Genomic DNA, 14,622 nt, shown 5'->3' on the forward strand with positions numbered 1-14,622 from the left:
CTCACAACAGCGCGCGCAGGCAGAGGGCCGGCCCCAAAAAGGGCGCCAGGCCATCCTCACCAGCAGGGGGAAAGTTCCGCGTGCGGAAAGGGTCTGGGAATATGCATTCCCCACAGCAGTCCCGCCCAGGGAGGGCGGGAACAGGAAGGCTTTAAAGCAGGCCGCGAAATTTAAATAAATCTCTTTCATCGCAACTCTAACTCACCGACTCCGTGTGGTTATTCTAGCGCTGTGTGTAGCACACCGCTACAATTGGTGACCCCGACGGCCCAAACGATATTTGGACCAGAGATGACCGACGCTGCATCTGTTCACGCAGTTTCGTTAAAACTGCCAAGCTTCTGGACGCTGCGACCTCATTTATGGTTCGAACAAGCAGAAGCACAATTCCACATTCGGCAGATAACCTCGGTATCCACTCGCTACTACTACGTGCTGAGCTCACTCGACCAGGAGACAGCTGCACAAGTTGAGGAGTTTATACAGTCGCCCCCGGAGGACGGCAAATACACAGCAGTCAAAGCCCTGCTCATAAAAGGACTTTCGGACTCTCACGACGCAAACGAGCACGCTGCTTACTGCACCTGGACGGTTTGGGAGACAGGCCGCCGTCAGCATTAATGAACGAGATGCCGGCCCTGGCTGAAGGACACAAACCCTGCCTCATGTTTGAGCAGGTGTTCCTAGAGCAACTGCCCGAGGACACATGCCTGCTGCTGTCCGACACAGATTTCAGCGACCCCGGGAGGTGGCGGCCCGAGCAGATGTGCTGTGGAATGCCAGGAAAGAGGGAGGGGCATCTGTCGCACAGATCACCAAGCCGCGTGCCCAACGACAGACCAGACCAGGCCTGGCAGCAGAGCCTACAAAACCCGGCAACGGGAGTGAGGAGCCCAACGAACAATGGTGTTTCTACCACCAGCGGTGGGGCACAGATGCCCACCGCTGCAGACCACCCTGCAAATTCCCGGGAAACGCCAGGGCCAGCCGCCGCTGATGGCTACGGCGGCTGGCCATCAGGACAGCCTCCTGTACATCTGGGACAAGCAGTCGGGACGCCGCTTTTTGGTTGACACCGGAGCGGAGATCAGCGTCTTACCTCCAACGAGTTACAACACCCGCAACAGAGAACCGGGACCCACCCTGAGGGCCGCAAATGGCAGCACAATACGAACCTACGGCACCCGCACGGTGCGGCTACAGTTCAGCTCCAGCCGGTTCACGTGGGACTTCACACTGGCCGCCGTGGCCCAACCACTCCTGGGGGCGGATTTTCTACGAGCCCACAGCCTGCTGGTCGACCTGCAAGGGAAGCAATTAGTCCACGCCAAGACTTTTCAAACGTTCTCCCTGGGTGAAGCACAGTTGCCAGCCCCACACCTGGACTCCATCATGCTGTCCGACGATGAATTCACCCGGGTCCTGGTGGATTTCCCATCAGTACTGACACCGCAGTTCACAGCAACCATGCCCAGACACGGAGTACAGCACCACATCCCAACCCAGGGACCACCCCCCCACGCCCGTGCTTGAAGGCTCCCCCCGGACAAGCTCCGACTGGCGAAGGAGGAGTTCAAGGAGATGGAGGAATTGGGGATCATACGACGGTCCGACAGCCCATGGGCCTCCCCCCTTCACATGGTTCCCAAGGCAACGGGGGGCGGGAGACCATGCGGTGACTACCGCAGACTGAACGAGGCTACAACGCCAGACCGCTACCCTGTGCTGCACATTCAAGACTTCGCAGCAAACCTACACGGTGCAAGGATCTTTTCCAAGGTAGACCTCGTCCGGGGATACCATCAAATCCCTGTACCTCCGGACGACATCCCCAAAACAGCACTTATCACCCCGTTCGGACTTTTCGAATTCCTCCAAATGCCGTTTGGTCTAAAGAATGCCGCACAGACTTTCCAGCGGCTAATGGACGCGGTGGGACGCGACCTGGACTTTGCATTCATCTATTTGGATGACATCCTCATAGCCAGCAGTAGTCGTCAGGAGCATCTGTCCCACCTCCGCCAGCTCTACTCCCGCCTGAGCGAATTCGGCCTTACAATCAACCCAGCCAAATGCCAGTTCAGACTCAACACCATCGACTTCCTGGGCCACAGGATTACCAAAGACGGGGCAACCCTGCTGCCCGCCAAGGTAGACGCGGTCCGCCACTTCCCCCGACCCAACACAATCAAAGGCCTGCAGGAATTCGTGGGTATGGTGAATTTTTACCACCGTTTCCTCCTCTCAGCAGCCCGAACCATGCGACCCCTGTTCACCCTGATGTCGGGTAAGGGCAAGGACATTACCTGGGACGATGAGGCCACAGCCGCTTTCGTTAAAACCAAAGAAGCCTTAGCAAATGCCGCAATGTTAGTGCACCCCAGAACGGACGTTCCTACTGCCCTCACGGTGGACGCATCCAACACAGCAGTCGGTGGAGTGCTGGAACAACTCATCGAGGGTCGCTGGCAACCCCTGGCATTCTTCAGCAAACACCTACGACCACCCGAACTCAAATACAGTGCTTTCAACCGGGAGCTATTGGCACTATACCTGGCAATCCAGCATTTCAGGTACTACTTAGAAGGTAGGCCCTTCACCGCGTTCACAGACCACAAACCACTTACCTTTGTGTTCACTAAGGTGTCCGACCCCTGGTCGTCCCGCCAGCAGCGACATCTGTCCTATATCTCCAAGTACACGACAGACATCCGGCATGTCTCGGGAAAGGACAATGTCGTGGTGGACGCACTTTCCAGACCGACCATACAGGCCCTGTCCCAGGGGGTGGACTATGCAGCGCTGGCAGAGGCACAGCAGGCAGACGCTGAGATCCCCAGTTACAGGACTGCAGTCTCCGGTTTGCAGCTCCAAGACCTCCCCGTAGGCCCAGGTGAGAGGACCCTACTATGTGACGTAGCTACCGGCCAACCCCGCCCAGTCGTCCCAGCAGCCTGGCGCCGGCGGGTTTTCGAGTCCATTCACAACTTAGCGCACCCCTCCATCAGGACAACCGTCCGGCTGGTCGCCAACAGGTTTGTGTGGCATGGACTTCGTAAGCAGGTCAGTGAATGGGCCAAAACGTGCACGCAGTGCCAAACAGCCAAGGAACAGCGGCACACCAAGGCTCCGCCGCAGCGGTTCGAACCCACCCGCCGGAGGTTCGACCATCCATGTGGATATCGTGGGGCCCCTGCCAGTGTCGCGAGGAGCGCGGTACCTCCTAACTATGGTAGACCGGTTCACCAGATGGCCAGAGGCAGTCCCGCTCACCGACACCACCTCCGAATCCTGTGCCTGAGCACTGATCGCAACCTGGGTAGCCCGCTTTGGGGTACCAGCCCACATTACCTTCGACAGGGGAGCCCAGTTCACCTCCAGCCTGTGGTCGGCTATGGCCAGCCTTTTAGGAACACAGCTACACCACACAACTGCCTACCACCCACAGTCGAACGGACTAGTGGAGCGCTTCCACCGTCACCTGAAATCGGCTCTCATGGCCCGCCTGGAGGGGCCTAACTGGGTGGACGAGCTTCCCTGGGTCCTGCTCGGAATCCGCACGGCGTCCAAAGAGGATCTACACACCTCGTCGGCCCAGTTGGTGTACGGCGTGCCCCTGGTCGTCCCAGGAGAGTTCATACCAGCCCCAAGGGGGCAAGAGGAAGAACCCGCAGCAGTCCTGGACAGACTACGGGAGAGGCTCAGTAACCTGGCCCCCATACCCACTTCACAGCACGGACAGAGCCCGACCTGCGTACCCAAAGACCTGCAGAACTGTCAGTTTCTTTTTGTACGACGGGGCGGACACCGGGCACCGCTACAGCGGCCCTACGAGGGGCCGTTTAAGGTGATCAGGAACAACGGGTCCACATTCGTGCTGGACACTGGGGGGAGAGAGGAGGTTTTCACGGTGGACCGACTCAAACCGGCCCATGTGGACTTGGCGCAGCCGGTCCAGGCTCAGGCACCGCGGCGCAGGGGCAGACCTCCCAAACAGAAGCTGATCCAGACTGTGGACATTGGGGGAGGTATCGCCGGTTCTGGTGGGGGGGGGGGTTATGTGGCGACCCACTTTCTGGCACCCACGAACCAGCTCACAACAGCGCGCGCAGGCAGAGGGCCGGCCCCAAAAAGGGCGCCAGGCCATCTTCACCAGCAGGGGGAAAATCCCGCGTGCAGAAAGGGTCTGGAATATGCATTCCCCACAGCAATCCCGCCCAGGGAGGGCGGGAACGGGAAGGCTTTAAAGCGGGCCGCGAAGTTTGAATAAATCTCTTTCATCGCAACTCTAACTCACCGACTCCGTGTGGTTATTCTAGCGCTGTGTGTAGCACACTGCTACAAGATATTAAATTCAAGGGTTCACATGCTTTTTCCCACATGACTGTGAACGATTATTATGTTCAATAAAGATATGAAAAGAAAAAAAAATCTTAACGAGTAAAACTTGTGTGCTACTAGTTTAGGCAGATTGTGTTTGTCTATTATTGTGACTTAGATGAAGATCACACCGCATTTTATGAGTAATTAATGGAGAAAACCAGGTAATTGCAAAGGGTTCAAAGCTTTTACTTGCAACTGTATAAGTCAACCTGAGATGAATTTTCTTGCAGGCATTCACAGTAGATACAAAGAAACGCGATAGGATAAATGAGAAACTACGCACGAATGGAGGCGGACAAACAACCAATGTGCGAAAGAAGACAAACCGCAAATAGAAGAAGTGATAGCAAATAATAAATAAATAAGAAAGAAATAGCATTGAGAACATGAGCTGTCAAGTCCTGGAAATTGAGTCCATAGGTCGTGGAGTTGGTTGATTGTTGGGGCAAGTGAAGTTATCCATGCTGATTCAAGAACCTGATGGTTGAGGGGCAATGACTGTTGGTGAGGCTGTATTTGGAGTACTGACATAGTTATACTGGAAAGAGTGCAGAAAAGATTTATAAGGATGTTACCAGGAAAATTAGAGGCAATCTTAGAGAAAATATTTAAAGTTCTGAAAGGCATAGATAAAATGGACCCTACCCTACAATGACCCAACGTGACCCTACCCTACAGTGACCCGACGTGACCCTACCCTACAGTGACCCGACGTGACCCTACCCTACGGTGACCCAACGTGACCCTACCCTACAATGACCTGATGTGACCCTACCCTACAATGACCCGACGTGACGCTACCCTACAATGACCCGATGTGACCCTACCCTACAATGACCTGATGTGACCCTACCCTACAATGACCCGACGTGACCCTACCCTACAATGACCTGACGTGACCCTACCCTACAGTGACCCGACGTGACCCTACCCTACAATGATCTGATGTGACCCTACCCTACAATGACCCGACGTGACCCTACCCTACAATGACCCGACGTGACCCTACCCTACAATGATCTGATGTGACCCTACCCTACAGTGATCTGATGTGACCCTACCCTACAATGATCTGACGTGACCCTACCCTACAATGATCTGATGTGACCCTACCCTACAATGACCCAACGTGACCCTACCCTACAATGATCTGATGTGACCCTACCCTACAATGATCTGATGTGACCCTACCCTACAATGACCCAACGTGACCCTACCCTACAATGACCCGATGTGACCCTACCCTACAATGACCCGACGTGACCCTACCCTACAATGACCCAACGTGACCCTACCCTACAATGATCTGATGTGACCCTACCCTACAGTGATCTGATGTGACCCTACCCTACAATGATCTGACGTGACCCTACCCTACAATGATCTGATGTGACCCTACCCTACAGTGACTTGTGATCAACTATACAATTACGCAATGTGACTCCATCCGCACAAAATGACCCAACATGACTCAGTCCTTACCCTATAATGACCCGGAGTGACTCTACCTTACAATGACCCAACGTGACCCTACCCTACAATACCCAATGTGACACTGCACTCCCACTACAATGACCCAACGTGACCCTACCCTACAATACCCAATGTGACACTGCACTCCCACTACAATGACCCAACGTGACCCTACCCTACAATACCCAATGTGACACTGCACTCCCACTACAATGACCCAACGTGACCCTACCCTACAATACCCAATGTGACACTGCACTCCCACTACAATGACCCAACGTGACCCTACCCTACAATACCCAATGTGACACTGCACTCCCACTACAATGACCCAACGTGAGACTGTCCCCACTGTACAAAGACCTAACATAACTCAATTACCCAACGTGACACTGCCCTCACAGTAAATGACTGAATGAAACCTTTAGTTGATGTAACGCTCCGATTACATCCCAGTTACCCTTTGTGATACTGCACAAACTGGATGTAGAACTGCACATGGTAGCAGTGAATGTTCGGAGTCATGAAAACTGACTCCACATATGACTCAGTTGTGTTTGCTCACACGTGCGTAACTGAAATGTTGAACATTGTTGTGTTCAGGGGACCAAGAAACACTCACAGAAGGCCCTGGAGCAGGAAGTAGCCAGGAGCGGGGCTCACCTGAGTGCCTACACCTCGCGAGAGCAGACTGCCTATTACGTGAAGGCTTTGTCCACAGAGCTGCCAAAAGGTATTGGACACTTACAGTTTATTCTCAGTTGTATAATTCCTTCAAACTCACATCTGAGGTTCGACGAGGTACAATACACATGATCTCCATTTCTTTTGTCCAACAGTCAGCGTAAATGTTCATTATAAACCCCTTCACAGGCTCACACTGTTTCACTGTTCATTATAAACCCCATCACAGGGTGAACAGTCCGTGCGTTACCCTCTTGCCTGATTGCTGTCACCATTCCCTGGTGAAACTCTGTGCCCTGATTACAGTCACCGTTACCCGGTTACACTCTGTGCCCTGGTTACCGTCACTGCTACCCGGTTACACTTTGTGGCCTGGTTACCGTCACCGTTACCCGGTTACACTCTGTGCCCTGGTTACCATCACTGTTACCCGGTTACACTCTGTGCCCTGGTTACCGTCACTACTACCCGGTTACACTTTGTGGCCTGGGTACCATCTCCATTACCTGGTTAAACTCTGCCCTGGTTATCGTCACCATTACCCGGTTACACTCTGCCCTAGTTACTGTTGTTGTTACTGGGTTACTTTTGCTGTTATCTGGTTATACTTTGCCCTGGTTACTGTCGCCATTACCCGTTACACATCTGTACGTTAGCACATCTCTGAAGCTGCTGCCCCTGTGCTGAACTGATGCCTGTTCCTTGTTGAAATGTTGCTCTGGCTTTTTGTAGCTGTGGAACTTCTGGGTGACCTGATACAGACTAGATCGTTCTCTGATGCTGACGTTGAGTCGAGCCGCAAGTTAATCTTGCAGGAGCTGCAGGAGATGGAGGGCTGCCTGGAGGAGGTCATGTTGGATTACCTCCATACCACTGCGTTCCAGGGAACTCCACTTGCGCACACTGTGGTGGGGCCCACCAAGAACATCAAGTAAGCTCTTGCGTGGATAGGAAATTGGAATTGTTGTATTAATGTTAGTGATCGTGCAGATCAGATCATTACAGAGTGCATTGAGCTAGAACCATTGTCACAGATGTAAAGGGCAGATGTGTACAGAGCAGCTTACGAGCTGCCACGCTGTGGTCTTTCGTGTCATTAACATGTCTCAGATATTATTGTCTTGTGAGAATTGGTTGAGCGAGCTAGGGCTTGTATCTTTGAAGCAAAGAAGGATGGGTTGTGACTTAGTAGAGGTGTTCATGATGATCAGAGGCATAGATCAACTGGACAGCCAGAGTCTTTTTCTCAGAGTTGAAGTGGCTAATATGTAGGGGTGTTATTTTAAGGTGACTAAAGGAAAGTATAGGGAGGATGTTGGAGTTAGGTTTTTTTATGCTGAAAGTACTGAGTGTGTGGAATGCACTGCCGGGGTGATGGTAGGGGCAGATACATTAGAGACATTTAAGTGAATCTTAGATAGGCAATTAGATGACAAAAAAAGATAGAGGCCTATATATAGAAGGAAGGGTTAGATTGACCTTAGAGTAGATTATAAGGTCTGGATGACATCATGGACCGAAGGGCCTATACTGTTCCATGTGTTGTAACTTTAATAATTTTTACTGATTTGCAAACTGGTATATTACTGTAGGTGACATTGATGATTTGGAAGAGGGGACTGAGTGTAGCGTAGCAAAATTTGCTGATGACACTAAACTGAGTGGAAAAGCAAATTGTGCAGAGGATGGGAGAGTCTGCAGAGGGATATACAGGTGTCCCCCGCTTTTCGAATGTTCACTTTATGAAACCTTGCAGTTACGCAAGGCCTACATTAGTACCCTGTTTTCGCTTTCAGAAGGTGTTTTCACTGTTACGAAGAAAGGCAGCGCACGATAAAAGGCAGTGCACGCCCCGAGCAGCCGCTCTCCCCCCGATTCAGAATGGCGTTACTTTAACATGTTGCATTGAGCAGCCGTTAGCAAGATGAGCTCTAAGGTGTCGGAAAAGCCTGAAAGAGCTCGTAAGGGTGTTACACTTAGCGTAAAACTAGACATAATTAAGTGCTAAAGTGTTTCGATCATGGTGAACGAAGGACAAAGTGAGTTTGGCTTGCGGAAGCTGACGAAGATGATGTTGAAGAGGTTTTGGCATCCCATGACCAAGATCTGATAGATGAAGAGCTGATACAATTGGAAGAGGAAAGGATAACGATCAAAACCGAATGCAGTAGCGAAATGAACGTGAAGCAACTGCGTGAGATTTTCGCTGCAATGATAAAGTACGACTTTAATTTTGAAAGGTTACGCTGGTTTAGAGTATATTTGCAAGATGGTTTGCGTGCTTACAAAGAACTATATGATAGAAAAATGTGTGAGGCTCAGCAGTCAAGCCAGTCTTCCACATCAGCCACAGCAGATGATGAACCTCAACCTTCGACATCAAGGCAGGCAGACATAGGAGAAGATGAGCTGCTTGCCCTGATCGATGATGAGATGACACCCCAGTGTCCCACCACCCCGACACCCAGGCCACGGACAGATACTGTACCGATTCGCGGAGAATGCAGCAGTAGCCGGGAGGCACACAGCACATCTTTAAGAAAAAAGCCGTAATAAACATGCTAATTAATTAGGTGCCGCCCCACACGTAAATGTTGGCCCAGATCATAGGCGATGCAATGAGCAAACGCCACACATCAGAGATACCATAATTAGAAAGGAAAGAGTGGATAGATAGAGCAGATTTACTAGGTAGTCTAGGAACAGAGGAGGATCGATCCAATACTGGATCTAACCAACAATTAAGATCACCACTCAGTATGAGGGAATATAAACTCAAGTCAGGCAGTAAAGGAAAAAAAATGGTCAAAAAAGTCCACATCATCTGAATTGGGAGCATAGAGGTTAGCCAAGACTACCCTATTATTATACAGTTTCCCAGAGACAATAATAAAACAACCATTTGTATCCGAAATTTTGTTGTGGAGCTCAAAGGGAACATTCTGGTTAATGAGAATTGAAACTGCCCCCCCCCCCGGCTTTAGCCGGAAAAGCAGGATGGAAATGCTGTCCCACCCACCTAGACATAAGGCAAGAGTTATCAAAACTACGAATATGTGTTTCTTGCAAAAAAGCAATGTCAGCTTTGAGCTGCTTGAGATGTGAAAACACCTTCCTTCTTTTAACAGGATGGTTCAATCCCTTAACATTCCAGCTTATAAGATTCAACGGGCTAACCATTTTCATATTAAAAAAACATATAGGGTAGTAGGCATAAATATGGACAAGCATTCTAATAACAGCTCTGGGGCAGAAGTAAAAAACAAGAAAATCAGGACAAAAAAAAGTCCTGAATAACAAAGAATAACTAAGGGTTGTTTAAATAGTGTTGGCACTAGGGAACCCTCCCCACCCCCCCAGATCCCAAAGCAAGAAAGCTACCAAAGAACAGCAGCAAGCTCTTCAGAAAAAAACTACCCCTAACCCCAACTTCCAGTTTCTGTATAGTTTCATAAGCTCCATTTAATTAACAGTTTATAAAAAAAACCAGAGAAAACCAAAAAACCTTATGCACTTGGAATTAAAATTGTACATAAAGGGAAAAAAGAAAACAGTACTATCAAAAATTATTAGATTTAACTTGGAATAATAATCCAGATTACCATACCCGCGAAGAAAAAAAATACAGTAATTAAAAAATTAAATTTAAAAAGAAAACAGGGAAAAAAAACAAAGAGGAAAAAAAGTACCAATCGGCCGTTTTAAATAATCAAATCGAGTCTGAAGGAGACACCATAGCAAGGAGATTTTAGATAAATTTCTGAACTTATAGCAGAGTTAAACCATTTTCAGTAATTTAAAAATTAATTAAGGAGTCACCATAACAAGACTTCCAGTAAATTTTTAAATTTCTTATAGCAGAGTTAAACCATTTTCAGTAATTTAAAAATTAAATTTAAAAGGAAAACAAAAAATATAAAAAAACAGAAAAAAAAGCAATTGGCCATTTTAAATAATCAAATCGAGTCTGAAGAAATCACAATGGCAAGGAGACTTTCGATAAATTTCTGAACAATTTGCACCAGAAATAAACCATTTTCAGTAATTAAAAAATTTAATTGAAAAGGAAAACAAAAAAAAGAAAAAAACCAAGAGAGAAAAAAAAAGTAATCAGCCATTTTAAATAGTCAGTTTGAGTCTGAAGAAGTCGTATTGGCAGGGAGACTTTCGATGAATTCATGAGCTTCTGTAACAGAGTTGATCCATTTTTTGTCCCCAGTACTAAGAGTTATTCGGAGATGGGCGGGGTGATGTAACGAGGTCCTAAGTACATGATTGTAAAACTCTTTCATTACACCTTTGTATTTGGCACACAGCCTCAAAACTTGAGCATAATCTTCAACAATACGAATGGGATGGCCCTGATAATGTAGTTTTCCTCTCCGATGTGCTTCCATAATCAAAAGGTTCTTCACCTGATAGCAATGAAAACAAAGCGTAACTGGGCATGGCCGGGGGAGCCCAGTTCGGGCTTAGAACGAAATACCTGTATACGGTGGGCTCTGTCTAACTCAGGTAAATTTGGAAGAGTATCCTTCCCAAAAACCTCACAAAGAGGAAAAAAATTCAACAGGAGCTCTGCTTTCGATAGCCTCTGGCAGACTGAGGATAAGTAGATTGTGCCTTCTGCTCCAACCTTCGAGATCTGCTATTTTTGATGATAACTTGGTGTTATTCTCACTCAAATTAGAACAAACAGCTTCCAGCTGCTGAACACGACATTTTAAATCTCCGGTTTCTGAGTCAAGATAGGAGAGACAAACAGCATGTTCCTCCACGTTGGAATTGATTTGATCCAATTTTGACTCCAACGAACTGAAGGAAGACTTACATTCAGATATAATCTCTTGATGGTGCTGGTCCAGAATGGCGATAATGTCAGCAGAGGAGCCGGAGACGGTCGCAGAGATTTTTTCTCCAGCTTTAGAGGGCTTGAAGGCCATTGTAGGACAGATGTATTCGCAGGCAGGTAGGAGAACAAAAAAAAAATTAGCTGTCTGGGGTAGAAAAAGGAAGGTAAGAAGTGCGGAGGTAAGAAATGAAACAGAGCGACAATTTTAGGTGATTAACTTATCACCATCTTACCAGAAGTCATATGAATGATTTGGATGAAAATTTCGATGGAAGGTTTGCTGATAGTCTAACTGGAAGGTTTGCCGATGGCGTGAAAGTTTGTGGAGCCTTGGTTAGTGAGCTAGGTTGTAAGAGGATATAGATCAGTTGAAAGTGTTGACAACAATATGGCAGATGGAGTTTAATCTGGAGAAGTTCAAGCTGTTAGACTTTGGGAGGTCAAATGCAAGAGAAAGTGTACAGTAAATGGCAGGACTCTCAGGAGCTGATGTATAGAAAACGGTGACACAAGTGGGGAGGGCAATGAAAAAGGCATTTGCAACACCTGCCTTTATTGGTTTCGGCTTTGTTAGACTGTACTCGGAGTACCGGGTATATTACTGGATGCCATACTCGGGATGTTGCCTGGCGTGATTGATAGTGTAGGACACTGAGAGGTCTATATAGTTACAAGATTGATGGGATTTTTCTGCATAGGTGAGTTTAGAGAGGAGCAATCTAAAGGGGTAATGAACTCAAGATATTCCAGTTGGTGGAGACAGATACAACTCCATTGTTGGGAAGGTGTTTGGATAGGTGCATAGGTAGGAAAGGGTGAACCCGATGGGGTTCATATAGAGAGGAATCGCAGTCAGTGTTGACACTCTGGATTGTAACGGCCTGTTCACGTGCTGAATTTGTGTTTCTACCAATATTTAGTGTCACCAACCCAGTAAGATGTTAGAAAAATTGAGATTATTCCAACTACAGCCCATAAGCTCTGTATGTGTGTGTGTGTCTGATGTGTCTGCATGAGTGTGTCTGTGTGTGTTTGATGTATCTGTGTATTTGTGTGTGTGTGTGTGTGCGTGCGCGCACCTAATGTATCTGTATGTGTGTGCTTGCGCTGTCTGGGTATTTATCAGTCAGGTCTGCTCTGTCTCGGTGGTACAGTGTGCTTACTATATTAACAAACTGCTTTTAACTATTCTTCTAAAGTGGGCATCATTCCTCATCGAACTAACCTCTGTCTTGTTGCTGCTCAGGGCTCTGAATGGCAGTGATCTCACAGAGTTCATGGCTACTCATTACAAGGCACCCCGGATAGTCTTGGCAGCATCAGGAGGTGAGTACTGATCCCGTAGTGCCTGGGGTGACTGGGTGCACTCTGAGAAGAGGTCAAGGTCTAGGAGAGAGTATAGAGATCCCAGGGGCGAGGCTTGTCGGTCTCATGGAGCAAGAGTGGGAGCAGGGCTGGATTGAAAGGGATGTGAAGAAGGTGTTTGAGATCTATGAAGGGGCACAGTTGATTGACTGGAGTACACAGAGAGTGGGTTAGTGGAGAAGGGAAGCAGGGTCTTTGGACAGTTACAACGGTAGGGGTTGTGGGTCTGAACCAGCAGTGTGAAATGGCAGCTAACTACTCCTTCACCCCCCCGCCCCCATCATTGAGGTCACAACCACCTACCAAATATTGACAAGCATGGAATTGGAGAAGATGTTCCCTATAGCGGGGAAGTCCAGGACCAGAGGGCACGGCCTCGGAATAGAGGGATGTCCGAATGGAGATGAGGTATTTCTTCAGCCAGGGAGTGGTAAATCTGTGGAATTGATTGCCACAGATGGCTGTGGGGAAGACTTTGGATATAATTAGAGTTTGATAGGTCCCTGATTAGTAAGGTCATCAAAGATTACGGAGGAGAAGGCCATAAGGTTTAGGAGTAGAATTAGCCATTCAGCCCATCAAATCTGCCCCACCAATCCAACTTCAACTACTCGTGATGACGGCAGCCCGCCAAATGGGATTGAGAAGGATAATAAATCAGCCACGATGGAATGGCAGAGCAGACTCAGTGGGCTAAATGACCTGGTTCTTCTCCCGTGTCTTGGTGTCTTACGTTTCCTCGTGACCCCAGCAATCCAGTTCCCTTGCCATGTTGCAGTTGAATCAGCCACTAGGGGCATGTTCTATGTCCCTTCCAGTTACTTCGCTTGTTATTTCCCAGACTCTGTCATGCTCTGTCCCCAGACCCTGACTCCTCCAGTGGGGGCACTTTCTACACCCTTCCTTCCTCCTCCAGTCTGAGAAGCAATCTTCCTCTTTACTTCCTGTCTCAGACAATTCTCCATCCACACACTACAGACCTCTTCTTTCCTGAGTGGCACACCTGAGTAAAACCTGTTAATGTGGCTTTTCTGTGTTGAACTTGTACTTTATCAGCTGATTTTCTCTAATCAACTCACATCTCCAAGTGACTGTCTATTCTTTTCCTGAATATTCTTTCCAAAAGTTTCACCTCAAGTTTAAACTCACCACTGTTTGTGAGGTTTATCCCTACAATTGCTATTAGAACAAGGATTTCCCAGCATTCTGGCAGCTGCCTGCCCAAGAGCCTACATTGTATATTGTCCCTCCACTGAGCTGTGATGCAGAATCAGTGCACGAGAGGGCTGTGAGAGCAAGCTAGAGAACAGACAGACCTGTTGAGCTAAATGGAGTGCTCTTTTGATGAGTTAGTACAGATGAGATGGGCCAAACAGTCTGGGTAGTGGGATTCCGTATTTAAATGTGTACTGGTGCTGGATGGTTTTGGAGATGATGTCTGTCTCGGTGAAGTGAGATTGTGCAGTGGGGTCACTGGTGTTGAATGGCTTGGTGGTTTTGGGGATGATGTCTGTGTCTCAGTGAAGTGAGATTGTGCAGTGGGGTCACTGGTGTTGAATGGTTTGGTGGTTTTGGAGATGATGTCTGTCTCGGTGGTGAGATTGTGCAGTGGGGTCACTGGTGTCCGATGGTTTGGTGGTTTTGGGGATGATGTCTGTGTCTCGGTGAAGTGTGATATTCGAGGTGTAGATGGTGCAGACTAACCTTCTGTCCCCTCAGGTGTTCACCATGACGAGCTGGTGGGACTGGCTCGCCAACACCTCGGAGGGATCTCCTGCAAATACGAAGAGGATGTGGTCCCGGTGTTGTCCCCATGTCGCTTCACTGGCAGCCAGGTCAGTGCTGGTAATTGCTGTTATTCGGTG

General features: G+C 48.5%; 1 protein-coding gene across 1 annotated transcript in view; it reads left to right on the forward strand.

The window, feature by feature from the left end:
• Window positions 1-14,622, forward strand: part of LOC140210929 (cytochrome b-c1 complex subunit 1, mitochondrial-like) — a 48,657-nt gene that overhangs the window by 15,730 nt on the left and 18,305 nt on the right. The window contains exons 4-7 of the mRNA XM_072280197.1: window positions 6,460-6,589; window positions 7,273-7,471; window positions 12,639-12,718; window positions 14,477-14,592. Of these exons, the coding sequence (XP_072136298.1) occupies window positions 6,460-6,589; window positions 7,273-7,471; window positions 12,639-12,718; window positions 14,477-14,592 (525 nt within the window). The remainder of the gene's footprint in view (window positions 1-6,459; window positions 6,590-7,272; window positions 7,472-12,638; window positions 12,719-14,476; window positions 14,593-14,622) is intronic.

This window comes from Mobula birostris, chromosome 16 (genome assembly GCF_030028105.1).
Source record: "Mobula birostris isolate sMobBir1 chromosome 16, sMobBir1.hap1, whole genome shotgun sequence".
Lineage (NCBI taxonomy): Eukaryota > Metazoa > Chordata > Chondrichthyes > Myliobatiformes > Myliobatidae > Mobula > Mobula birostris.